The sequence below is a fragment of the Xenopus laevis genome, chromosome 1L (assembly GCF_017654675.1).
Source record: "Xenopus laevis strain J_2021 chromosome 1L, Xenopus_laevis_v10.1, whole genome shotgun sequence".
Classification (NCBI taxonomy): domain Eukaryota; kingdom Metazoa; phylum Chordata; class Amphibia; order Anura; family Pipidae; genus Xenopus; species Xenopus laevis.
In genome coordinates this window covers 122,012,997-122,040,911 of record NC_054371.1, presented here as the reverse complement: position 1 = coordinate 122,040,911, position 27,915 = coordinate 122,012,997, and the positions used below count along the sequence as shown (strand labels likewise).

The following is a 27,915-nucleotide window of genomic DNA, read 5'->3' as shown; positions in this document are numbered from 1 at the left end:
GATCTTTTTTTTTAAATTTAGCTGGCATCGTCCGCTGTGCACCAACCGTCAGGTAATATCGTAGCAAAATAGAATGCTCGTCTGTCAGCTAAACAATGAGGTTAGCACCCCCCGGAACGGAGCTCACAGCAAACACGTCCACACTCTACATAGCGCGCATGCGCCCCCCAGAGATTATACCTTTTAAAGCTTACACAAGGTAAGAAGTTACAGCGGCAGACTTTCATGTGGGGACCACACAAGTGGATGTCGTGGGCCACCAGTTGGATAGCACTGGAGCTTGCTTTGAGCCTTTTGTCCAGCTCAAGTCAGTCAGTGGTCAAAAAATATTATATTAGGCTCAAATTAACAAGAGCCTTACATACCTAATTAACAGAATTTATTTTAGTCAGTCACATTTACATTCAGTCATCATGACTTGGATTGGAACAGAAAATCTGTATTGCTAATAAGGTCAAATACAATAAGTCAGCTTGGCTCCTCACTGCCTACAGCCTCCCCAACTTAGCTGGCTCTGTTATAGGGGAGAAACTATTTCATACATGGAAGGACACATAATAGATAGTTAATGCAAAGAGGGTAAGCTTGTCCTATTATTTTATGTAGTATACAGTGCTTCTCAACAGGCTTCTCAACAGACCGTACCTTTTTTTTCTGACTACTACTACAGTTGTGATAGGGATGGTGTCAGATATTTCACATTGCTAGAGCCTACTCTGGAGTTTACCTACTGTTTGTAGACAGTAGAGAACATGCTGGTCATCTACATAAACAGATTAGAGATTGCTATGAATAGATTTACTGTCACGCACAAACAGTGTTCATGTGCTTCTAGAAGAGGGACTGGAACAGCTCCCAAACTAGAAAACTGATAAAAAAAAGTTTGCTATCAACAAGTGAAACAGATTTAAAGCAATATACAGGGAAACATACAGAGCTTGCAGCTTACTGGATCGAGAACCACAAAGCCTTTGATCTGTAAGGGTGAGTGACTCCATTGCTTAAGTGCTTAAAGTCTTAAAGGAAATGGATACAAATATTATATATGATTTACAAAGTTACAGTTTGAAAGTATATACAGTTGACAGAGGATGTGACATACTCAGACACTCATATGTTTATATGTATGCACATAAATTAACAGTACATAGAGAAAATAACAAGATAAATGATGTAGAAGTGATTTGGGTACTGTTAATTCAATATAGTACATTGTATTTATCTGCTGCTTGTTTTTTTAACAGGGCAAGTACTACCATGCTGCTTTTTTTCTTGACATAAAATGAGATCACATTCAAGCCCTATAGTGAAATGATGTATAGCAGTACCCTTATTCCCAGCCTAGTAGAAAAGTCATATAGAATGAACCTTGCAATATTCATACATTTAAAAAAAAAAGTACAGATATCACTTAAAATAAATGGTGCAGTTAGTGAAGCCCTGATGGTTCTAAAAGTCACAGGGCTTGCAAACATTTCTCATTTCTGTTCCTTCCCACTTATTTCAGATTATCACAATATGGTCAGCAGGATTTGGCAATCCAGATGACTGGATGCTTTCTATAGAAGTAGAGCCTGTAATATTTGCAATGTAAATGTAATTTAAAGGAGAACTAAAGTTTAACTAAATAAGTAACCATAGTCCTTTAGCAATAAAGGTCTGTGCCTCCAAAGATTTCCCTGTAGCTCTCCATCTTTACAGCTAATTCACTGTGCATGCTCTGTGCTGCTGTCAGTTCCTGAGCTGAAGAACCAACACTCAGTATACTATATCATATAAAAGTCACAATATAAGGTTGATGCTGATTGGTAAACAATTATTAGTACATGGCAGCTCAAAAAACAGCACCGTTAGCAGCAGAATTTAATCAGCCCTGTAGCATCAGCTACAAGGCAAACCTAATTTTCTACTTGATGATTTACAACAACCCCTAAGGTTAGCTTTGCAATAGTTGCTCAAAGCACACTGAGTATGTGCAGTGTCACTGACACTACTAACAAAGTCCAAGATGGGAAACTCCTGTAACCATTTTGAAGACCTGGATCATTACTACTATAGTGATGCTGAACATTTTGGCTGGTTCAAGAAGTTAAATAAAAAATATTATTTCTAGCCATTTTCAGTTTTAGGAATTTTCCTAGTTCCTTTAATATAGTAGTGGCACTTTGTTAGTAAAAAAGCCCCAGATCTTTATTCTCAGCATCCATACATTTCTGGCTAAAGCTAAATAAACGGCTGCACAGGCTATATGTTAGCCTCTATAACAAAACTGATAAGTCTGCTGAAACCAAAATGTATCATTTGCACTGTTAAATTCACTCATTTGGGAATAAGCAGGGTGTTATTATAGCCTATGAGGTTTATTTTTTAAATAAAATAATAGTTATTTACAATAAAAATGTTTATTTCAATTCTGTACTACTTGTGGTTCAGAGGCCCAGTGCTGTTGATTTTTGTTAAGCCTCTGTTAAAGTCAGTTCAAGTACCCCTGAGAGGGAGAGTTTCAGTAGAAATAGTGTCACTTCAGTGTGTTATTTAGGCACTGAAAATATTTTCGAAGACCTCTATCTAGAAGTCATAACTGCAATCGTAAAAGTTGCGTTGCATAGGCCTGGGTGCAGGACGTGAACCACCCCTCCCCCTGGATGCTTGCCTGCTTTGCCAGATGCACAAATGTGCAAATATCTTTCCAGTTCCGTCCAAAATCAGGCACCACTGAATTTCCCAAAAGGGTGAAGGCCTGGGTACAATTGCACAACTTACAACCCTAATAGTTACTCAACTGGTTGTGGACACTTAGGACCTAACGGAAGTCAAGCCCCACTCACTTACCTTGCAATGATGCTTTTTTTAGCATAGGCACTCTACATTTTGCAACCAAGTGCAAGTGAATGCAGTTTCAGGTGACTCAGAGACATATATGGCCAAAGTCACATCAGATCCAAATTGTACTGGCTTCCAGTCAGGAATATCGGAAGGAATGCATTCTCGGTTCAAAACCAGGATTGCCCAAGACTCTTGACTATGATTGTCATATGACTAGCAGTAATTAGAGGCAGAGAAGAAAATTGACTGATTAACTGATTACCTGATTTATCACTTACCAGAGGACGGATATATGTGATTCAAATTGGAATCTTTATGCCAAGAAATAATTATGCCACTCCTTGGATTTGACACCAAAAAACATTTAATTTAATCTACTGACATATTGTGTTTGAAAGCTGTATAATTTGTAGGTGGGTTCAGTGATGATCCTTTAATCAAGCATTTCCAGTTATGAAGGCGGTGTGCTCACTGGGCTTGTTGGCATGATGTTTATTCTTCATGTTTCATGAATAAGATGAAGTTGTGACATTTTATGTTCAGGCTGCCAAAGAGAAAAAAAAAGTAGGATTATAGTTATATTAATTCTCATGTCCGACTGCCAACTAGGTAGAGTGCATATTAATATCTTAATGCTGCAATAAGAGTTTCTTACAGGGTAAACTATTATTTTAAAGTAGGGGTTTTCATTCATGCCAACTGAAAAACATGGTTTTCTGCATAATATGTATGTTGCCTTATGTCTTTTGCACTCCTTATTCTCTATTATATTCCTTCACATTGTCAATCTATGAATCCCCTCCCATAATTGTCTTTATCACTGCCCCAATACTAAACTACATTGTTGGAACTTGGTGTTCTGGCACCCTAAAAAACATAAACATGCTAACTAGATTTTCGTAAATCCTTGTACTCTGGACTGGTACTGTTCAAAATAAAAGAGGCAAAGAGCAGGCTATTATGGCTAATAAAATTACTTCCCCAGTAGTCCAGTGCCCAAGGCAGAAGCCTCATCTCCCTACGCCTAATACATCCTCTTTGTTTTAGTGATTACTTCATTGCTACTAGCACGTTACTCTTCTGCACCACTTTATATAAATGACTTAATTCAATAGAAAGAACACACTGACAAATCACCCTGTCACATTTGAATAAGGCTGTTTGTATTCAGTATACTAAGGCCAGACCTTCCCTTTGATTTTTCCAAACAGTACATTTTATAAGGCAGCTGCATCTGAAACAGTCTAACAGATATCAAGACAGATGCTTCCTGATAAGCAATATCACTGTGCCACATGGCTGCTCTGCAGCAAGTCATCCATTCTGATGTCAAGGAAATTATTTAAAATAATATTTAGATATATATCTATAGCTCCACAGAACAGTATCTTTATTTGTTGCCGCTTACCCATAGAAACAATAAGGTTAGGGCTTCTTCACAAAAAAACAACACTCCCTGGGTGTTTAAAGTTCACCTTTCAATATTTATTGTACCATTTAATTTACCAAGTGGGGTTTGTGGATTCCAACTCAATACATCTTACATACTTAATTAAAAGAGTATAAAACCCCTTTATACTCAGAAAGGCTGTATTCTTAATTTCCTCAGTATAACATGAGATGGTGCGTGTACCTTTAGTTTTCATCTCTATAATATAACCACTCTATTGTATTTAAAGATATTTCTAACGCCCAAGCCTTGAGATGTCTAACATTTAAGTTAGGTACATCACTAGACTGTCTATATAACAACAATTCCCTAGAGCTCACAATTTGTTGTGTGCTCTGGCCTCGATACTTTGCACACAAGCGCAAAGCTTAGAGGGGATGTTGCTTGGTATGAGCTGCATGTTCTTTCTCGTTGGCCAAAGAGGCTGCCAGAGAGCCGCATCCCTCTTTGATAGACTTTGATTTAGTGTCCAAGAGCACACAACGCATAACCCTTTGTGAACATCTATTATTTGCCTAAATAAACTCTAGATTCCCTTTACTTTGACTGCCTGTGGGAACTATGAGTGCCTGCCATTCCATGGTTTTATACCTCTGCCTTGAGCTGTAAGCAGTATCAGACTGGGTGGACCAGACCCGCACCCCGTGCAATTTAGTGTCCAAGTGCACAAAATGCATAAAGCTTTGTGAACATCTGTTTGTCTAAATAAAGTCTGTAGTTCCTTTACTTTGCCTGTCTGTGGGATATGTGAGTGCCTGATGTTTCTTCCATGGTTTGAAACCCAGGCCCGGACTGGCAATCTGTGGGTCCTGGCAAATGCCAGAGGGGCTGCTGTATGAAGCCATAGACTGTCACTATTTAGTGGGCTGTTGGGGGCTGTTTGGGCCTCTTTGAAATTGAAATGCCAGCGCCTATTTTTATTCCCAGTCCAGACCTGCCTCCACCTTGAGCTGTAAACAGTGTGAGTTGGGTGGACCAAAATTGCTCCCTGTGCAATTTAGTGTCGAAGTGCACAAAACGCATAAGGCTTTGTGAACATCTATAATTTGTCTAAATAAAGTCTGCAGTTCTTTTACTTTGGCTTTCTGTGGGATCTGTAAGTGCCTACCCTTTCTTCCATGGTTTGATACCTCCACCTTCAGATGTAAGCAGTGTCGGACTGGGCCAGACCAGACCTGATAATATAATGCCATTGTCTCGTATGCAACATATTTTGTTCATCTGCATAACATTTGTTGTCATTTTGATTTCATTTGTTTAATATGAAAATCAAATAAAATATTTTAAACAGACCAGACCCGCTCCCTGAACAACACCTCCTTTACTGTCCCTACCTGGCCCCCAGTGAGGCCACAAGAAGAAAATATGTGTGCAGGGGGCAGAGAGGGGTTCCGATTCGGGGTGGTCTGAGGGGGCTTTTCCCCAGGACCCCAGGAGGGGCCGACACTGGCTGTAAGATTTTCCACTTATATGGCCATGCACAGTGTCAGACTGGCCCATCGGGATACTAGGAAAACTCCCGGTGGACCCAGGTTTCAGTGGGCCTCTTGTTTCTAATAATTTGGCTTATTTCATGGTCATTATTAATTTCTATGAGAACAAAGAAGCTAACTAGATGGATAAATAGATTATATAATACACAAAAGCCATGAATATCTTGTAAATTATATCCTTATAAACGGTGAGTTCTGATGTCATCAGTTATAAACGGTGAGTTCTGATGTCATTTCTGTCACATGACTCACTAAAACTTGTGTATTATAATAAATAAAGTACCCCCAGTTGCAAAATATGAGGATATTAGAAGTTACCTCGGAGTTCCATGACCTGTATAAAAGTATTTGGCCTTCGGCCTCGTACTTTTATATGGTCATGAAACTCCTCAGTGACTTATAATATCCTTATAATACACAAAAGCCATGAATATCCTGTAAATTATATCCTTATAAACGGTGAGTAGTGATGTCATCAGTTATAAACGGTGAGTAGTGATGTAATTTCTGTCACATGACTCACTAAAATTTGTGTATTATAATTAATAAAGTACCCCCAGTTGTAAAATATGAGGATATTATAAGTTACCTCGGAGTTCCATGACCTGTATAAAAACACTCGGCCTTCGGCCTCGTGTTTTTATATGGTCATGAAACTCCTCGGTAACTTATAATATCCTTATATTTTACAAGAGGGGGTACTTTATTCACTATATATTTTACAATAGGGGGTACTTTATTCACTATATTATGTAAAGAAAAGAGACTAGGAGAATAGAGGTTGAACGAGGGGAGGAAGAATAATAGTATGGACAGTGGGCCCCTGGTCTAAGATTTTTGGGTGGGCCCCTGGTGTCCCAGTCCGACACTGTGTGGGGGCCCCTGAGGTAGCAGTCCCAGTGGCCCCAGTCCGTCACTGGCCATGCACTAAGATTCTCCTTATTACCTTTGAGCCCAGATGGTAAGCTCCACTGGGAGAGGGCCTGATGGAATGAAGTCTAATCTCTTCACATCACTGTGAATGCTCTAGTTGTATATCAATAAAAGAATAATACATGTAATAATGTTGTGTCCCTCTGTGAGCCTGCAAAATGAATTGCATTTCCTTGACAAAACTAACAACAATGCATTACCTGAAAACTGTGCAGCACACAGCACTACTTTCATCCACTGCATGGAAAACACACAGGCCATTTTCACACAGGATTACCGAGTGGAAAAACAACGCAACGTAGTTAAAAGCAATGAGACAGTGGAAAAAACATACAGGTTTGAGGTGCCTCATTTTTCTGTACATACTACGTCATTATTTATGGTGAGGTCTGTCGCTTTAGTGACATGTGATTTCAGCAGAACTTTCATAACCTTCTGCCAAGCTCAATGGGCGTGTGCTCCGTGTGTGAAATCTGACCGCCCATTCGGCAGCAGCAGCAGCAGCATCTGGAGAGCTACGGCCGTGACAGGAACAACAGTTCCATAGAAACGCGCAGCCCTTAGGAGCAGAAGCGTCTCTGACCGCTGAACGGCACGTTGTCCTCGTCCTGCCTGTACTGCAGGTTTTTCAGGTACGAGTCCTCCCTGATTTCTATGTGATATAAACAAATAGGCGTCCTCTGTCACAACTGCTACAAGTGCTGTAACTTGTGTGTCTTTAATTAAAACAAGACGTGTTGTGAATGGAGACTGTCAGCAAGATACTGTGCTGCTGAGTAAGTACGACTGCTCTGTTTTTTGCCTTCTCTTTGGAATGTGTTAGGAGGATTCTGAAAAAAAACCCTATTTTGCACTTGCAGTTTGACACAGGTCATTTATCAACATTGGGCAAATTTGCCCATGGGCAGTAACCCATGGCAACCAATCAAATTGCTGCATTCATTGTTCTACTTGCAGCTGGCTTTAAAAGGCTGTTCACTGATTGGTAGCTATGGGTAACTGCCCATGGGCAAATTTGCTCAGTGTTTATAACTGAGCCCCATTTTATATAGATTTCAAAAGTTTGAACTGGACAGACTTTTTTTTTCAACCCAAGTTACTATGGATCTGGCAGAAAAGTTAAAGAGTTAAACCACTGTGGCTCCAGGAGGGTATTTAAGAAAGTGCAGCAGAATTATTAGGCAGAGATGCACTAAACAGTGCAAAACATTTGATTTTCAATTCCACTGCTACTTTTTTTTTTTCTGTTTAAAAAAAAAAAGTTTTTTCCGGCCAGTGAAATTGATATGTAGGGTTAAGGAACCATGTAGGCTACAGACAGTATTACTTTCCACTGCGTGTTACTTTCTACCTTGAAATCTGGACATCTATTATTAAAAAGGATATCTGCAGCCAGGTCAATGGTACATAACTAGTGGCGAATGAGTTCATTTATTATGGATGTCTGGCCCTCATTAGTACCTTTGGTATGGAGATAATTGTTAAGAGTTCAGTCTCCAACATCCAATGGGATTGGATTAAAGAAAGTCATCCATGACTTTCTTTATCTAATGGTCAGGGATCACCTTTTTAGAGTGAGCTCATTTCCCAAATTTTTCAGAGGGAAAGGGGGAACCTAACATTGCTTTTTACTCATATTTCTAGACCTAGCCTAAAGCTGGCCATAGACGCAAAGATCTGATCGTACGAATCATCGTATGATCGGACTTTCCCATTTCCCAACCTGCCACTAACCATTCCGATCAAATAAAGTACAAAAGAACAGATCAGCTGATGTATACATGCAGAGATATTATCGGCAGCCGACAGAAATCTCTTAACCTGTCCAATCGACCAAACGACCGATCTCCACCGGACAAAAAATGACGGGACTCTCCACACATGGTCCAAAAATCGTACGAATCCTCAATTCGTACGATCAGATCTTTGCATCTATGGCCAGCTTTAGGGTTCAAGCACACGGGCAGATTCGGGGAGATTTAGTCGCCTGGTGACTAATCGCCTCTTCTGCGGGGCGACAATCTCCCTGAACTGCCTTCCAGGGCTGGGCCAAGGTATTTTGGCACCCTAGGCAATAGCTTCAATCAGTGCCCCCCCACCCAGTCCTGCATTACCATTTCCCACCTTACCATTCATATGGCCCATTTATACCCCCATTTATCAATTCCTCAGATTGCTCCCAAGATCCCAATCTGTACCTGTGCCAGCATAAGCCAAAACATCCATCATTTTGTTACCCCCAATCTGCACCTTTGCCAGCAGCAAAAAAATCCATCATATTACCCCTAATTTGTATCTGTGCCAGCAAGAGCCAAAAAGCCATCATATTGCTCCAAACATCTGTGTACCTGTGTCAGCAGCCACCATATTGCCCCACATATCTGAGCCAGCAACAGCCAATCCCTCATATTGCCCGTGATCAGTACCTGTGCCAGCAGCAGCCAAAATATCCACAAAATTGCCGCCAAATATGTACTTGTGTCAGCAGCAGCCTAAAATCCATCATATTGCCCCATATCATTTGTTTACCTGTGCAAGTAGCAGCCAAGATATTGCCCACAAATATGTACCTGTGGCAGCAGCTGCCAAGAGGGAGGTGGGAAGTGCTTCTGCCTGCAGTATGAATCACGTGTAAGAACAGGCAGTTTATAAAATTTAAAAACTATTAAAGGTCAAGCAAACCAAAAACCCCCACCATGATGGCGCCCTAGACAGGCACCTACTCTGCCAACCCCTAGTTCCTTCCCCCTGCCTGCCGCCTGCTATAATGACAAAACACCAGCGCCAATACACTCGCGTTGCTTCGATTTCTGAAGTTGCCCGAAGTTGCCTCACGAAGAAACTTTGAGCGACTTCGGAAATCGAAGCACTGCAAGTGCATTGCCGCAGGCAATTTTTCATTTTAGCAGGCGGAAGGAAGTTAGGGGAGATTGTCGTCCCAAAGAAGAGGAGATTAGTTGCCAGCCGACTAAATCTCCCCGAATCTGCCTGTGTGCCCCTGCCCTTAGACTTTCAGATATTATTAACAATTCCCATCAACCTCCAAAAGCATTCTCAAGTGCTAAAGCTTGCCGAGTTGTATTCCAGCAACATCTGGGAACCTAATGAGTGCAAGTTTTATCCTTATGTTCCCTTGGAAAGCTGTCAGATTTCTTAGTAAGTCTATCATAAAAGGCACATTTGCCGCCAAGTTTTGTGTTCTTGTTACTTCCTTTTCACCTTTTGCCTAACTCCAGATCCACCAAGGGATCCTTGTGCAGGATTACTTGGAGTGGATAATACACATTAGTAAATATAGCCCAAAGGGTACATAATATGCAATATAGTCAGTTCTAGAGGGTGATGTACAATTAAATGATCTAGTAATAACACATATATAATTTCTAACCAATTAAGAGATTATCATAAAATATGATAGTAGGGCTGGAGTTAGAAACACTGGACCCATCTGCATGCATAGCACTTGCACCTGCTCATGAAAAATTGCGTATTTGCAGCAGTCCCATTGTCTACAAATGGAAGTGATCTGTGACAGTGCTTGACACAGTTACTTCTTAGCAAAAAAAAGTTCCTGCCACCAGACATAATGTGTGACAAAATACTTCTATAGTTAACTTAAATATAGTGCCTGTAAGAAGGCTATTTTTAAGCTCAGGATAGAACACACATAGCCTGTAAGAAGGCTATTTTTAAGCTCAGGATAGAACACAAATTTTACACTTTATACCACCAACATTAGTATAAGTCTGATATCTATTATCTGGAAAACCTCTTATCCAGAAACCCTCAAAATGCATCAATGTAATTTCCTATTTAAAGAAACAATTCTTCTTTTCTGATTGATCTGCTTTTTCTATATATACACAGTAACATAGTAACAAGTTAGGTTGAAAAAAGACACCCATCCATCAAGTTCAATCTTTTAACTCTATTTTAACTTGCCTAACTGCCAGTTGATCCAGAGGAAGGCAAAAAACCCCATCTGAAGCCTCTCCAATGTGCCTCAGAGGGGGCAAAATTCCTTCCTGACTCCAAAATGGCAATCGGATAAGTCCCTGGATCAACTTATGATATGATAACGAAACCCTTCTAATTGTTTTTAGCTATCATAAATGCATGCAAAAATGTTTTGCTTGCCTTAAGCCATAGGGGCAAATTTACCAAAGGGTGAAACGTCACATACCTCTGAACATTTTGGAAATAAAAAAAGGGACAATTACCATGTTCAGTTATTACAGTTATGTTAATGAAGGTGAATTGCCCTTTAAGCTGTGAGTCTAACTTTTCCCAAGGGACCTGTTATATTATATTGTTACAATTACTTATTTGCTTATCTTGAAATTGTAACAAAGGTATCTTATCTGCTGCTGTTGGCTGTTCTGAGCTCTCTGGCAAAAGCCAATTAATTTAGAAACTTTGTTTCTTTTTCTGGCTGTTCAGTGCAGAGAAAAATTGGACTTTCCCGTACAAATAAGGGATTGCAGGTTGAACTGTCAAAAGAGGGACTGTCCCTCTAAAAACGGGACAGTTGGGAGGTGTGCCGTCACTAGTGAAAATTTGCCAGAAATCCAATCTGTAGGGACATCTCCAATTTACAGACAGGTGTACAGGACACTTCACTAGTGAAAGTACATCGCTAACGAGGTTTCGCATCCTTTCGCCAGGTGAATTTTCACTCAGGCAAATGGTCATTATTAAATTCACTAAAGTGCGAATTTTCCATTACGTTACCCCTTTCGCCAGAGTTTCCTTCGCCAGGTAGATGCTACATCCTGCTCAATCTTATGTCAGGGACATCATATCCTGTATGCCGAAAAGTTATAAAAATGCGCTTTTTCATATTTTAAAGTGGGATTGGGTTTATATTTTTGTTTTAATATTTTTTTATAACTATTTGAGAGGCAAGCCACATTTGTTTTAGGGTGAGCTCATGTTTAGGGCATTAGAGGATCTCTTTTGTCTTTATTTTGCTTCCTATATATATATATATATATATATATATATATATATATATATATATATATATATATATATATATATATATATATATATATATATACGACCTATATGTACCCGCCCTATTCAAATTGACCTAAGCTTAAGTGTACTAACGAAGTTATGCTATGCAGGAATGATCGTTAGTGAACATTTGTTATGAAATGCTCGGGCTGGCGAATTTATGCAAGCGAAACTTCCCCAGAGTTTGGCTGCAGAGACGCAACTTCGCATTTTAATGAATTAGTGTATGCATTTGAAATTGATATTTATACTCCTTCTGTAATAACAGCTTATGCACATCCCCTCTTCTATTTAATGGTACATTTTCTAACCCAACAAATCTCAACTCCTCTGGGTCACTGTCATAAAAATGAGAAGCTGAAGTCAAAAGAGCTGATGTAATGCAGAAATTCTTGCATTTTTGTTCTTAGCATACACCTACATATTTTGCCTCTACTAAAGGGATAGTTGCCTCTCATTTTTCTACCCAGTCGATTTTTGGCAGTGGTAGTTTTATATCTCTTTTGCTTTATATAATCTGTAATAAATGCTATGTATCAGGCTTTTTTTTCCATAAATAATACTTCATTTGGACTTGTGTTTTGCATTGACACACCCTCTCTCTGGTACATATTTTGAGTATCCTGGTTTGTAAACCTAGACACAAGCTGCTCCACCTCATTCTCAAACACTTAATCCTTAAACTAAGTAATATTCAACCATAATTATTTGCTAAATAATTCTAGTACTGCCATCATTGTATAAAAAATAAATGTGATTTTTTATATTTTATATTTAAGTCACATAAGATGCCCTAAGATTTCCCTTGTACAATGGCCTTATCTATGCAATGAAAGAACTGAAGTTGAACTGAACAAGCTGCTCGGATGAGTGGTAAAACATTTTTAAAAATACTCAGAAATTCCAGTTGCTTTAGACATATTTCTAGTAGATGCTATGAAAGAAAGTTGCTACATTATTTTAAGAACTGTATGGGGGGGTATGCATTTTCACTTTTACAGTTAGATGCTCCTGGCCTAACAGCAGTTAAAGCTCAGCAGGTGGGTGGTGGGATTAATGCCCATATTCTCCCCTACATTGGACAAATACTGTATATGTTGGGTCGGACTGGGAAAATAAACAAGTGGGTGCTGGCTATTGTGGGTCCTGCTGACCCAGACCTGCTCCCTGCCCTTGCTGCCCCCGACTACCCTCTCTGGCCCCAGTTGCGGCAAAAGAAGGTACGCTCATGCGAGCATGGGCTGATGGGAGGTTGTGGCTGCAGCGGAGGTCTGGAGGGGGGCTTTGTGGCAGGGGTTGGGGGCCCTGAGACAGCAGCCCCGGCGGGCCCCTCCAGTCCAACCATGAGTATATGGGAGAGATTTATTCAGCCCAAAAACATACACAATAAGGCAATGTTTCGGGCCTACAAAGCCCTTTATCAAGCCAGAAACGTTGCCTTATCTTGTATGTTTTTGGGCTGAATAAACCTATTTTGCACAACTACAATGCACACAATGTGCTGCTGGTAATTCTTTTTTGCATATGGATATGGCCTTGTGGCGGGTTCTTCAGTACAGCACCTGACACCACAAAAGGGGATTCTTATCATTGTCAGTATCAGGTCTGCCAATAGAAACTATCTAGGGATCAGTACAGTTTCAACATGTGGGTCTCCTTTTGCATAATGAATAATACAAAATATTGGATTGCAGGACCAGCAGTGACCAGACCCTCTATAGTCATACCCTCTGTAGCCCTCAATGTTTGCATTTACTAATATAATATAAAATAACAAAAACAATCTTGGGCAGAATCATGAGCACAAAATCTTGAAGCATTTTCATCTTGTAAATTAAATGGGCAGTTCGCCTTTACATTAACGTTTAGTATGTTATAGAGTGGTTAATTCTAAGCAACTTTTCAATTGATCTTCATTATTAATTTTCTATAGAGTTTTAATTATATACCACCATCTCATTCTTTCCAGCTTTCAAATAGGGGTCACTGACCCCATATAAAACCAAATGCTATTTAAGGCTACAAATGTATTGTTATTGACTCTTTTGATTACTCCTCTTTCTATTCAGGTCCTCTCCTATTCATATTCCAGTCAAATCAGTACATGGTTGCTAAGTTAATTTGGATTCTAGTAACCAGATTGCTGGAGAGCTGCAAAAATAACTCAAAACTCAAAAACCACAAATAATTAAACATCGAAACCAGTTGCAAATTGTCTCAGAACATCATTCTCTACATCATACTAAAAGTTAACTCAACAGCTCCTTTTAAATTTCATGAAATGTTTCTCTTTAAAAAGTGTCGTTTTGTGGAATATGCACTTTCCTGTGCAAAAATTCAAGTTTGAATTGTGTGAAAGAAGGAATCTTAAAAACATAATACAGGAACAGTAACTGACTATTTATATTAGAGGGAAGAGAGGTTGTTCATAAAGCAGAGATACAGATGAGCTCTTTGCAGTTTCTGGCTACTGTGGAGTGTTGGTATGTACTGTGCAGATGATAAGCATTAAGCATTATCATATAAAAATAGACATCATAAAGAGCACTTCAAAACTACTTTCCACAGTCATGAAGTGAAAGTATGATAATGGATGCAGTGTTGGAAGATAAGAATTACTGTCTCCTCTGTTTCTGTTAGAGTTGTGTGGGTTTCACACCTAAAAACACAGCAAAAGCCAACCTTTATGGGTTAAATACCAGAAGTATTGAATCAATGTATTGTTACATAGTTATACTCATAATTAACCAAATACAATTGCCCATTCAATTCAATTCTTTCATGTTGGTTTGCAAGTATTGCAGATCTACATAAAAAAAAAAGGTAACTCTTTTGGAAGCTAGTGCATTATGGGGAAATAGTTTTCTCCCCTGCACAGGAAAGTTGCAAAAAGTGGAAACGTTTATCAGATATTTTAGTCCACTCTGTTCCAAGTACATGTAGCTTGCTGCAGTGTTCTTTGCTCCCACTGATGTCACTTTCGTCTGGTGCTGGGGTCCGACAAGTTTCTCATATCTGGACCCAAAATGTGTCATTGTCAGACAGTAGCAGAGCTCGGAAAGGATGATCTGTGCATGCTCTTGCCTAAGGCTGGGCGTTGGACCATCAAAAGTAAGTTATCTGCTGTCAACCAAGCTGAAGGAACTCAGCAGTGATCAGAAAAGATGTAGGGATAACACTAAACTATGGAGCAGTGCCCCAGATTCTTACATTTAAGCTTTTGTCCTTTTCTTGTATTTTAATCTTAGCACAGACTGCCAGAAAAACACAATAACCCCAGTTTCTTTTCCTGTAAAAAGAGGACATCTACTGAAACTAGAGAAAATGCCATTTCTCTATTTATCTGCATCAACTGGGGGTGTTCTAATTGAATCTAAGTTACAAAATTCTCTTCCAAGAAAAGTGCTGATTCAAAATAACGAAATTGATGCAAATTGCCAATACCAGCACTGCTGTGAATTAGCGTCTAATCACAAAAGCAGTGAAAATGGAAGCTGAAAGATATATTCACAGTTCACCCAAGTCCACGGGTGCATAAGCAATAAGCAACAAACAGAGTTGTGAGTCTTCCTCCAAAAAATTAAGTAACAAAAAATGTAATTAAAAGTTCAAGCCATTTATTAGGACAAACATGTTTTGTGCCTGTTGGGGCACTTACTCGTTTGTTGCTAAAAGTGCTGATTCACCGAATGAAAAATGTATGGCTGGTTTTCTGGAAAGATTTAATCATTAAAGTAAACTGTAAGATTTACTTCCACGTATTTTGCTTAACTTCTAATTTACCATTTTTTATGGCAAAGAGATGTAAAGTTGCAGCTGTGCTGCTTAGGAGTTGTGTTTCCTTTACCGTTTATGAAATAGAAATGCTTAGAATTTTTTGAAAACTGACCAAAAGTGAAATGTCAGAGACAGCAGATATGCAGAAATTTCAGTACACTAATAATTGCAAATATTCCTAAGGGATTTGCTTCCCTCCTGCAACATCTGTCTAACTGAATAACATAATAGTCTCGGTGTTGCAATATAATTGCCTGATTACACATGCTCAAGGAGAAAAAGGTAATAAAAAGTAGGTTATGACTCAGCTATTTTCATATATTTTTTTAAAATGACAAAAATATATTCTTGCCTTATGACAGTAAAAAACACCATCAAACGGGAACTCCGGCATCCAAACCAAAATTTGATAAAGAGGCCCACATAACACAGAAACCCTTAATATACCCATCACAGTTACCTGTTTCTTCAAAAAGTATGAATAAATGCCATTTTCTATGCTGAAATCCAGCTGGTTAACAGTTCTTCTCTTTTTGCATCATTTGAAATCCTGGCAGGGAAGGAGGGACTAAATACTGATGTTACAAATGGTAACAACTTCTCCACAGTTTACAGACAGCATGCAGGAACTACATAACCCACAATACATTGCACTCCGTTCCTTATTGAAATCACAATTGTGGGGTTCAGAGGATGAAGGCTAAGGACAGCTGGCTGTTGATACAAAGTAACAGTAGTCAGCCAGCTCAGCAAAGTAATCAGAAAAGATAGGCAGAAGAGCAGGGGGCTAGGCTTAAGGAACTGTCAGAAACCATTAAAAATTATGAAAAGTCTACATATTAATTGATGTATATTGCAAAGTTGCTTGAAATTATGTTTACTTTTCAAAAAGCTTCAGTTATGTTTGTGTAGAGTTCTCCTTTAAATAGTATACCCTAGTTACAAAAGGCTTAATTATACAGCATCACAGAGGTCTGGACTTCTGGACTAATAACCTCATGGAGTTTCTTTCATTTTACCACTTGTGTGTCCCTGCCCTTGTCTCCTGTCTGTGCTTTATCCATATCTAGATTGAAAGACACACTGCCTAGTTGTGGGTATTTGTCTTTTTGGGAAGGAAAAGCAATTCACTGGCACACAAGGGTAATGCTAACAGGGAAAAGCCCTTGCTCATTTATTGTACAATGCAACATTTCGGGGAGAACACCCCCTTTGTCAAAGGGAGTGTTCTTCCCGAAACTTTGCATCATACAATAAATGAGCAAGGGCTTGCCCTGTTAGCATTACCCTTGTGTGCCAGTGAATTGCTTTTCCTTCCCAGGTTGGTTTTGAGGTAACCGATTCCTCACTGTGCACCAAGGATTCTAATTTTTGGAGTGCCATGTGCCAGGGGTTTCTCCTACTTGTTGGTATTTGTCTTTTGCCAGAGTCTTGAACTAAAAGTATTCTCGATTGTTTCGACTGTCCTACTGACTTACTTCCTGGCATGCAACCTGCATGGGATACCCCCTGTCCTGCCTATCTCTCAGAAACCTGGCTATGAAAGAATATATTTAAGGGCCTTGAAAGTTAAGTTCATTGGCAGGTACCAGGATCTTTTTTTTGTGAACTTACAACCTTGGGCTGACTATTGTTGTCTTACAGGAACTCTGCCTCTTATCCCAAAGCTGCTGTTTTCTATTAAGGGGCAAAACCTCTTGCAAAACCCAAGGAACTTATAATCTTGGTACCATTCTCCAGCCCAGATTTTCCTTTCTTGGCTGCATCATTTCTTCTGAGGGCTTTAAAATGGATACTGCCAAAGTTCTCTTTCTGTGGGCCAAAAAGCAATCCAACATTTCTTGTGCTTTGGCAACATTTAGAGAAGCTTCATTTAAGGTTTTTATAGCCTCTACAAGGGCTGGGCCAAACATACAGTGCACCCTAGGCACACCCTGCCCTCAGTCACTGTTAGGTGGGGGTGTGGGGAGGCGACTGGCCAAAACTAGGGGTAGTCAGGTAGGTGAGGTAAATACCTAGTGCCTTCTCTGTGTCGCACCCTGGGCATGTGCATGTTCTGCCTACCCCTAGTTCCGGCATTGGCCTCTACTGATTCCCGTTACAAAAGAGGGGTCAAAGTAACCTGGACTGTTGTACTTGCTCTGTACTTGTCCTGGTTTTTGCTCACTTAACCTCTAGTTGTTTTTACTATGCAAAAGTAGCATGCCTCTGCAGCTTCCACAATATTGGAATGGGAGCTTATTTCAATGCTTTGAATTCCAGATGCCCTTTCATCCCCGTGCTTTTTTTTCTTTGAAAAAGACTATGATATTATTAATGCTGGCCATCAAATTTGTCCTGGAGAAGCGCCAGCATCATTGGAAGGCTGTACTAAACCCATCAACACATCCAGATCCAACATCTTATTAATCTACGATATGTGGGGTACTTGAAGCCACATAAAGGTTTGGTGAGCTTCCAGAATAAACAAAGTCTAATAAGTGAACAACACACACTTGTATACAAATTTAAGTGTGCAATTTGGAGTTTGGAGTGCTGCACTTGGACCAATTTATTTATATGGCTTAGATTAGAATAATAGCCCACATCCTCTTCCCTGGGTATGAATTTCACCACAGCATTACAATAACTGTATTTATTGTACAGACTTTAACATATCAAATTGTATTTGGAAAATGCTGGCACATGTAAGCACAAGGAAAATATTTGCTTAACTAGAACAAGTCCATGATACTGCACAAGCAAATCAAAACAAAAGCGTGACAATATGTGGAAAGGAAACTGCTTAGTGTAAAAAACATTCTCCTCTAACAGGGTACACAGACTGTCAGTGTCACTGATTGATAAGGATGAGCATGGGTTTGATGTAGGTTTTGGTTCTTTTTCTGTACAAACTCCTCTCCATAATTAGTTCAGCCCCCCCCCCCCCTTAGCTCAATCACTCCATTAAGATATATGTTTTTCAGAAAATGAAATGGTTTCCCTATTCCGTATGCGATTCATGAACACTGAACCATAGGACTGCGGTTCACATACTGTTTTGATCACTGCGAGTGAAAAAGCAGATGATCATCGATCACCGATCACATGATTCGATGGCCACATCAAATGCAACTAGTGGCGCAACCAAATGACAAATCACTTCTGAGAGGCACTTGCATTGCTTACTATTGAAAAGTAGCAGCTGCAAAAATGCTACATGTATCATAACCTTAATTCCCATGGCTACAAATATTAGTGATCAAATCACCCCCACTTACTGTGGATTGCTTCCGATTGACATTAATTGAAAGTGCCTTTGGTCATATCAAATGTGATAGAATGCTCTGCTATAAAAATAGCTTCCGTGTTACCATAAAGCAAGACAGGGCTGCTGCTCTTTAAAAGACAGGAAGGAAGCATATGTGCCTGAGGAAGCAGGAACACTACCTAAGACAAACTCAGAGGCCATAACTGTTAATGCATTAGTTAAAGGAGTAGTTCACCTTTGAATAAACTATTAAAATTGTACATAAGACAACTTGCACTTGATAAAATTTGTCATTTATAGCAGCTTTTTGCTCAGAAGTTCTCTATTTTCACATGTCAGAATTTGTTGCTAGGGTCTCGTTTACTCAAGGAACCAAGCAGTGACTTGAATGAGAAACTGGAAAATGAATAGTACAGGAACCACATAAAGAGATAAGTAAATAAAAGTAACAATAACAGTTAAGTTGTAGGCTCACAGAGCAATAAACGTTTATTGGCTGTGGGGGTCAGTGACTCCCTTTTGAAAAACGGAAAGAGGCAGAAGAGGAAGACAAAAAATGTAAAATCTATAAAAATAAATAAATATAGAACAATTGAAAATTAAGCCCTTTATACAATACTACTCTTCTTTACTAAACATTGCATGTGTTTGACACAGAAAAACAGGAAAAACATCAGAGTAAGGGAAAGAACAGGAAATGGAATAATGGATAGAAAGAGGCAGAGAGAGTGGATCATGCCCTTTACTTACATTTCACAGATAATGAACTTGCCTGGGTGCTTCTAAGAACCTGCTAGAGATCAGTAAATATCTTTTGTGTATTCAGCATGAGCATATTATATTTGTTCACTTAAATATCCTGGAGATAAATGCAAACATGACGCAGTTAGCAATGTTTGCATTTACGGTGGAAAAACTAAAGTAGGTTTTAAAGAACAAGGTGACCTAAAACCCAACCCCATCCCATTTCAATAGGCAGGAAAAATTATCCATTATCCAGAAACCTGTTATCCAGAAAGCTCTGAATTACAGACAGGCCATCTCCCAAACAAAAGTAGCTTGTACTTGATCCAAGCTAAGATATAATTAATCTAATTATATATATATATATATATATATATATATATATATATATATATATATAATTATTGGAAGCAAAACCAGCCTATTGGCTTTATTTAATGCTTACAGGATTCTAGTAGACTTAAAGGTATGAAAATCCAAATTGCAGAAAGATCCATTATCTGGAAAACCCCCTGTCCCATGTCCTGAGCATTTTGGATAACAGGTCCCATACCTGTATAATGCACCTAGTTTTTTCTCCTTCCCTCACCAAAATGAGGAAATAGTTCTGTATTATAGTATATGGGCTGATATGACCCCTGCTTGCTCTAAGAATATGGCACGCACAGTGTTCCACGCCACAGGATTGAGCATGCTGATCATATTACAGGGGTAGTTCACCTTCATATTAACTTTTAGTATGATGTAGACCAGTCATCCCCAACCAGTGGCTCATGAGCAACATGTTGCTCACCAACTCCATGTTGCTCCCAGTGGCCTCAAAGCAGGGGCCTCTTTTGAATTCCTGGCTTGGAGGCAAGTTTTGGTTGTTTACAAACCAGTTGTACTGCCAAACAGAGTTTCCGGTAGACTGTCAGTTCCCATGGGGCTACCAAATAGCCAATCAAAAGCTCTTATTTGGCACCCTTGGAACCTTTATCACGTGTTTAAAAGGTTGGGGATTCCTGATGTAGACAGTGATATTTAGTGTCAATTTTCAATTAGTCATTCTTTTTGGAGTAGTCACTGTTACACATTATAACGTTGTTGCCAAACCAGTGTCTCTTCAGTTGTTGTTAAAGTGTGACCTCCAGCACCTCACCAACAACCAAATACTTTCTTTAATAGCACTAGAGAGCCACGCCAGTCTTATATAACTAAAGGAGGCCAATAAAAAAACTGTTTCAGCCCAGGCACTATCACTCATAAAGACAGTCTTGCCTGTAAATGTTAAGAAGATTACATTTGGACAAGGAAATGTATTTATCCTCATAAACTTGGCTATTTCTAGGAATAGAAGCAGCCAGTCTAAGAAAATCAAATTCAAAGACTAATGAAAGACTACTCTCTGCTGGCCAAGTTGATATAACAATGGATTACTAACATTGACAGAGTGCTGGTTTGTCTTTAATGAGCATTAACTGAGCAAGAAAAGCTCTGCTAAATATGTGTTGTTTTCCTAGTCAGCTGTAATTGGACAGTATAATGACACAGAATGATCTTGTTAAATGATTGTTCTAATCTATCCTGCAAGCATCAGAATTAAGATCAATGATGCCTAAGAAATACATTGTGAAGGTAAATCTTATAAATAAACCGTATTCTGACACTATTTTAAAGGCCACAATGCTCATATATAGGGGGGTATATCTGTGTGAATCTTACAGCAGACCTATATGATTCCTATATACCTTGAGAGACACTGATATCCATGGAATGTGATAAATGTTCTCTACCCTTTAGAGAACATTCCATAATCTGCAGTCTATTCATAATAGGGATTTTGGTCATTTCACTAGCAGATTGGCTGTAATAGCCAATTAATTTCATCTTAAACTGCCCCAATAGTATTCAACTTCATCCACTGCAAATCACATGGTGACAAAGGGGATTAATTCAGTGTACGCCCCCCAGAATAACTAGAGACTATATAACAAGCTATAACAACATTAAGGGGCAGATTTATCAAAGGTCGAAGTTAAAAAAAACTTCGAATTCAAAAAGACCAACCGAATGATGGTCGAAGTTTTTTGGGGTCGAAGTGGGCTGAATTCGGCCTACTTCGAATAGTACGATTGTACTTCGATCGTACTCCGATTCGAAATTTTTTAAACTTTGACCTTCGATCTCCCAAACTCCCCAAATTGCCTCCATACGGGTTGTAGGAGGTCCCCCATAGGCACAGCACTTCGGAAGCTTTTAGGTGGGAATGGTCGAAGTCAAAGTTTTAAAGAAACAGTACTTCGAATTTTTACGTTTTTTTAAACTTCGAATCGAAGTATGACTATTCCCTAGTCGAAGTACTCAAAAAATAGCTTGAAATCCAAAGTTTTTCCACTTCGAAACTTCACCTCAACCTTTGATAAATCTGCCCCTATCTGTCAGTATTCATCCCCATCAGTTCTCTGTAAATGGGCCTAGAATGTCTGTTAACTGCTAGTTGTTCAATGCTTTATGTAAAGTGTGTTCACAGCATAACTCCAAAAATGAGCAAAGAAACCAGACTAAAATTGTGTGCAACCATAAGTATTGGTGGTGAATGATGCATAATTGGTATTTTGCATGTCTTCGCCTGTAACAACCTGAAACATCATCTAATTATTCCTACTAGCTGTCTATGCCAATTAGACTTGCTCATTGAAATTTGCCTATTTCATTAATTTCTGGATTCTTAACCTTTTTCATTCTAGACGGGAATAATGAGCTCACACCAGAAAGAAAAGTGGGGAAGTAACAGCACAGGACTAACAAGCCAACAGATAGAAGTCCTTGAGTACAATTTCAACAATGTCAGTAAGCAGCCTCATAGCACTTCTATAATGCTGATTGCTGCTGAAACAGGACTCACAGAGGAAGAGACTAAAGTGAGTGCACACTAACCAATGTTCCACTTCTGTCTAATCTAACCATTCTGAGTTGCTATGCTGCTCTATTAAAAGAAGCACAAATACTTGAACTGTTTCAATTATTCACAAGGTGGCCTTTTTTCACCTGGTATCCACACCCTGAATTGCACATTAAACAAAGAAATAGGCTAAAGGAAAACAAATATCTGTCCATCGATTATTTATCCTTTATCTGTCTTTTATCTATCATCATCATCTATGTGTTATGTAATTATCTCTATGTTTTTTGTCTATATAGCTTCTGTCTCTGCTTGCCCAGTGCTGCTTGTGTGTGCCATTCTTTGCTTGCCCAGTGTTGCTTGTGTGTGCCATTCTCTGCTTACTAGGGATGTAGCGAACTGTTCGCCCGCGAACTAGTTCGCGCGAACTTCGACCGCTCGCGTCCGCCGAATGTTCGCGAACGCTTGGGAACGTTCGCATTTTGAGTTCGCGTTCGATTCGAATACAAATCGTTCGACCATTCGAATTCCTTCGACCGCTAAAAATCGAACGATTTCCATTCGTTCGAACGATTGTAAGCATTCGATCGAATGAAAAGCATTCGATCGAATGGCTTCGATCGTTCGATTCGAATGAAAATCCTTCGATCGAACGATTAAAATCCTTCGATCGTTCGAATCGAACGATTTTAGCGGGTGTTCGAAGTTCGCGAACGTTCGCATTTTTTGCCGGTGTTCGCGAACGGCGTTTTTTTTTTTGCCGGTGTTCGCGAACGATTGTAAGCATTCGATCGAATGAAAAGCATACGATCGAATGGCTTCGATCGTTCGATTCGAATGAAAATCCTTCGATCGAACGATTAAAATCCTTCGATCGTTCGAATCGAACGATTTTAGCGGGTGTTCGAAGTTCGCGAACTGTCCGCGAACGTTCGCATTTTTTGCCGGTGTTCGCGAACGGCGTTCGCAAACACCAAATCGGCAGTTCACTACATCCCTACTGCTTACCCAGTGCTGCTTATGTGTGCCATTCTGTTTGCCCAGTGCTGCTTGTGTGTGCCATTCTCTGCTTGCCCAGTGCTGCTTGAGTGTGCCATTCTCTGCTTGCCCAGTGCTGCTTGGGTGTGCCATTCTCTGCTTGTTCAGTGCTGCTTGTGTGTGCCATTCTCTGCTTGCCCAGTGCTGCTTGGGTGTGCCATTCTCTGCTTGCCCAGTGCTGCTTGAGTGTGCCATTCTCTGCTTGCCCAGTGCTGCTTGTGTGTGCCATTCTCTGCTTGCCCAGTGCTGCTTGTGTGTGCCATTCTCTGCTTGCCCAGTGCTGCTTGTGTGTGCCATTCTCTGCTTGCCCAGTGCTGCTTGTGTGTGCCATTCTCTACTTGCCCAGTGCTGCTTGTGTGTGCCATTCTCTGCTTGCCCAGTGCTGCTTGTGTGTGCTATTCTCTGCTTGCCCAGTGCTGCTTGTGTGTGCCATTCTCTGCTTGCCCAGTGCTGCTTGTGTGTGCCATTCTCTGCTTGCCCTACGCTACCTGTGGGATGTAAACCTGTTAGGGGTTTGTTCTTGGGGTTTGTTAGCATTTGGAAATTGTTGTTAAGGGCCCCCAAGGGTGGTTGTTGTATTATCCACAAGGGAGAATGAGGCATATGGATTTAAGGGTATGTTTTAACATGACTTCAATTTTTCACATACGAGTGATGAGGGATATTCCTGCAGTGAGCACCAGCCATTTGGTTTTTTGGTGTGCTACCACTGTTAATGTGGATATGTTCTTAAAAGTTCTTGTGGTAACATGGGTGTGGTTTAAAGGGGGAGTGGCCAACACTGACTTCCATTATCGGCCCTCCACCGGATAGGCCAGTAAAATTTTGGCCCTCTGTACCACAGAAGTTAGACAGCACTGATCTATCTATTATCTAATTATCTGTTTATTGTCTGTCTATCTATCTGTCTATCTATTTATCTATATTTTATCTATCCATCTATCATCTATCTATCTATTATCATCATAATAATAAATCTATTATCTAATTATCTATCTATTAATCATTTATCTTTCTATATTTTATTAATCTATCTATTGATCTATCTATTTACAAAGTTCTAACTTTTGAGGTACATAAAAAATATATAAAAAATATATAAAATATGTATAGTGAATAAAGTGCCTCCTATTGTAAACTATAAGGATATTATAAATCACTGAGGGGTTCCATGACCATATTCAAGCAGGAGGTCGAAGGTCAACTAATTTTTTTCAGGTCATGGAACTCCAAGGTTACTTCTAATATCCTCATATTTTCCATACTATATTTATTATAATACACACGTGTTAGTGAGCCATGTGATTCCATACTATATTTATTATAATACACACGTGTTAGTGAGTCATGTGACAAAAAGGACATCACTACTAACCTTTTATAATGGATGAGATCACTAGTTACCGTTTATAAGGATATCATTTACAAGGCTTTTGTGTATCATCTTGAAAATCCCTCCAACTGTTGTATAAATGGAGAGTTATTCAGTTTATGGATACTACAAGAATGCCAAGATGTTGATCTTTTTACTTGCTAAGGAAGAATTTATAGCCTTCATAAGGTATTTATGGCAATGACTGTAAAGTTAAAAGGGTCTTCATAAGATTCCCTGCAGACAGGTAGCATATTGGGCATCTACGTTTGCTCTTTAGGCAAACACTTGGTTACGTACCCTACATAGGTGAATCGGTGCAGTGTTTTATGTATAATGATTTTAAGCAATGGTTAATACCGCGCTTTTGTTTGGCTGCCTGCCTTTTGATTGGGCCTCGCTGTTTTTCCTGGCTGACCTTGTAGCTGCAGAATGGCATCAATTGTCCTACTCTTTTAGCAGCAAGTGAAACTGATACATTAATGGGTAACGCAGAGCTTGGTACTGTGTTACATCCCACAGTGAAACGCTTGTTCTAAGACTGGGGAAAACAAAAGTGAAGCCAATATTAAAAATGCAGAAGGCAGCAAAAAACAACCTAGTAAAATAAAATCACCTCAACATTCAAAAACAACTCTATTAATGGTCATTATCTATTGCTGGCCAGTTGGCTTTTAGGGTTGGGTATTTAGAAAAAATACCTGAATAACAAAAGCTAGAATATGATCTAAATCTATGGATATAAGCAAATAATGGGACATTCACAAACATAGAGAACATAAAAGAAGGAAGGAGAGGGAGCAGAGAGTGGGAACAAAAGAGAGGATGGGAATTGGAATAAAAGGGAGACTTAACCTATGCAGTGCTTTTGTTATATCCGTTATAAGGTGGCACGAACATCCCCACATACAAACTGCACAAGCTGTATGCTAAGTAAACAGTGTGTAAGTACTGCAGACTACAGAAATGTTAAACAGCCACTCAGCATACATTTGAGCTGATTACTAAAATGCATTGTGGCATATATATTTCACATGATTTTAAAGGAGGAATGCTGCAATATACCGTCCTCCAGTAAAACACCACTTTACGAATGCCAGGATTATTAAGGTATGGAAACTTAAAAAAATACATCTGCTATTAGCTAAGTTGCATAAAATATAGTTGCCTAGAAACCAGTGAAGTCTAATTCAGATTTAAGTGATAGATGATATAGAACCTTAAAGGAGAAACAAACCCTTTACCAAAAAATACCCTATCCCCCACCCCACGTAGACCCCCTTCCCTCCTCCCCCCCCCCAGCCTAGCTGCAACCCCGGGGCAATACCCCTAACTTTTTACTTACCCCTCGGTGCAGAGTCACAGCATCGGAGTTCACCGCAGCCATCTTCCTGGTCTTCGTGTCTTCTTCCGGCACTTCACAATTTCCGTTCATTTCAGTGCATTCACAGTTGTCGCAAGCCAGTAAATTGCTCCAACTGCGCATGCTCCACTTCGCCGGTCTCCGTCTCAGCTTTCCAAAGACCCGGAAGATGGCTGCGGTGAACTCCGATGCGGACTCGGCACCGAGGGGTAAGTAAAAATTAGGGGCATTTGCCAGGGGTAGCAGCTAGGCTGGGGGAGGAGGGAGGGGGATCTATGTAAGGTAGGGGGGTAGGGGTTTTTTTTGTAAAGGGTTTGTTTCTCCTTTAAGCATTCTGAAAGATCTGTTCCAGTGGAGTAACTATCAGTTACTGGGTCCAAAAGCAAGGGTCAAAGGACATTGAAGACAAAAAAATGTTTGCTCCAAATATACCACGTAAAGTAGGATGTTCGAAGTCAACTGTGGGGTCATTTATAAACACTGGGCAATTTCCACCTAGGCAGTAATCATGGCAACCAGTCAAGTATTTGCTTTCATTGTTTGGCCTGCAGCTGTCTGAAAAAAAAAAGCTAATCACGTATTGGTTGCTATGGGTTACTACCCAGGAGCAAATTTGCCCAGCAGCCAAGTTCTACACCTTTAATTCAGGTCATAGAATTCTAAAGTGACCTCTGATATCATTATATTTAAAAGTAAGGCATAGATTGTTTTCAATAAAACATACATTTCAGTGAGATGTGACCCACATAATATCACTAAGCATTGAATATAACGGATGACATCACTAAGCACAGTTTATATGGTTATATTTCCATAGTTGTGTATACACAATAATTACTAACCAGTGTCTGTTTTCCATTTCTCTAGAAATGGTTCAAAGAACGATTAGCCAAATGGAGAGAGTCTGAAGGCTTGCCTAGGCACTGTGGATCGGTCATGGACTAAATTAATATTATTGCTTGGATTTGGGGCGGAGGGACTGGAAGAGGAGCTTTTATTTTGAAATATTTTTATTTTTAGTTACAGATGTGAGCATTATGTAAAAAATATCTATTTAAGTGTGTACCTAATCGATAGACATATATAGTGATAACCATATATCTGACTACCAGATAGTGTAATATATAAACTAGGAATTTGCATGCGAGCGAGTAATAGAACTTCTAATAAATTATAAAAATGGAAATAATCTGCCAATATATATATAGTATGAGAGAAATTATTTTTGCATATAAAACTATCATCATTGGTGGAAAAATACCATAAGAAATAGTTATGTGAAGCCAAGTGATAAAATGCCAAATATTAATACAGCATTAATGATTGTAGAGATCCTTGATCTATGTTGAACATTTATAATTTTTAATGATTTCTCCTCTTTCTCTTTTTTAACAACTGTAATTTTTGCCCTTTCATTGATCTGTAAGGCATTTTCAGTGGAAGGACTTAATTTATCCTTTTAATACTTATTCATTCTTTAGTCTGTGGCATTCTCTCACATTAATAAGAATTTGCATATGCTGAATGCGCCTAAACATCATCAATATATCTACATAGGGCACAAAGGCATTTTATACAATCATTAGTGCTGCATTAATTTTACACATAATGCTATTGATTTTTTTATTTTATTTAATAAATGCCCATTAGGCAGTATTTCTGGTGTAAGTACAACAGCTATAAAGTGAATATTTTTGTGCATGATGACTGATGTTTTGTGCAGTTTTATCAGAAGTTTTGTTTAATAAAAATGTAATAAAACAGAA

At 39.3% G+C, this 27,915-nt stretch overlaps 1 protein-coding gene and 1 long non-coding RNA gene across 4 annotated transcripts; one reads left to right on the top strand and one right to left on the bottom strand.

Moving 5' to 3' along the window:
• Positions 1 to 898: 898 nt before the first annotated feature.
• On the top strand, positions 899 to 27,915 carry hopx.L (HOP homeobox L homeolog). 3 transcript variants are annotated; one of them, XM_041563023.1, is made up of 3 exons: positions 899 to 984; positions 22,222 to 22,395; positions 27,017 to 27,915. In XM_041563023.1, exons 2-3 carry the CDS (start codon positions 22,231 to 22,233, stop codon positions 27,092 to 27,094), a joined length of 243 nt encoding a protein of 80 aa, XP_041418957.1. In that variant the 5' UTR covers positions 899 to 984; positions 22,222 to 22,230; the 3' UTR covers positions 27,095 to 27,915. The 3 variants fall into 3 exon arrangements, with proteins under 3 accessions (XP_041418957.1, XP_018112319.1, XP_018112313.1); XM_018256830.2 differs by lacking the exon at positions 899 to 984 and adding an exon at positions 7,178 to 7,334; XM_018256824.2 differs by lacking the exon at positions 899 to 984 and adding an exon at positions 7,460 to 7,478.
• LOC108713412 lies at positions 3,173 to 7,181 on the bottom strand. The gene is made up of 2 exons (XR_001935155.2): positions 6,903 to 7,181; positions 3,173 to 3,370 (listed from the first exon to the last, which is right to left on the bottom strand). It is a non-coding gene; the product is annotated as an uncharacterized LOC108713412 (long non-coding RNA).

What these genes read in the sequence shown, in the direction of transcription:
- hopx.L (XM_041563023.1), top strand. Translation starts at nt 22,231, where the DNA reads ATGAGCTCACACCAGAAAGAAAAGTGGGGAAGTAACAGCACAGGACTA. An exon ending in TCACAGAGGAAGAGACTAAA is followed by an intron (nt 22,396 to 27,016) that starts GTGAGTGCACAC and finishes CCATTTCTCTAG; the next exon opens with AAATGGTTCAAAGAACGATT.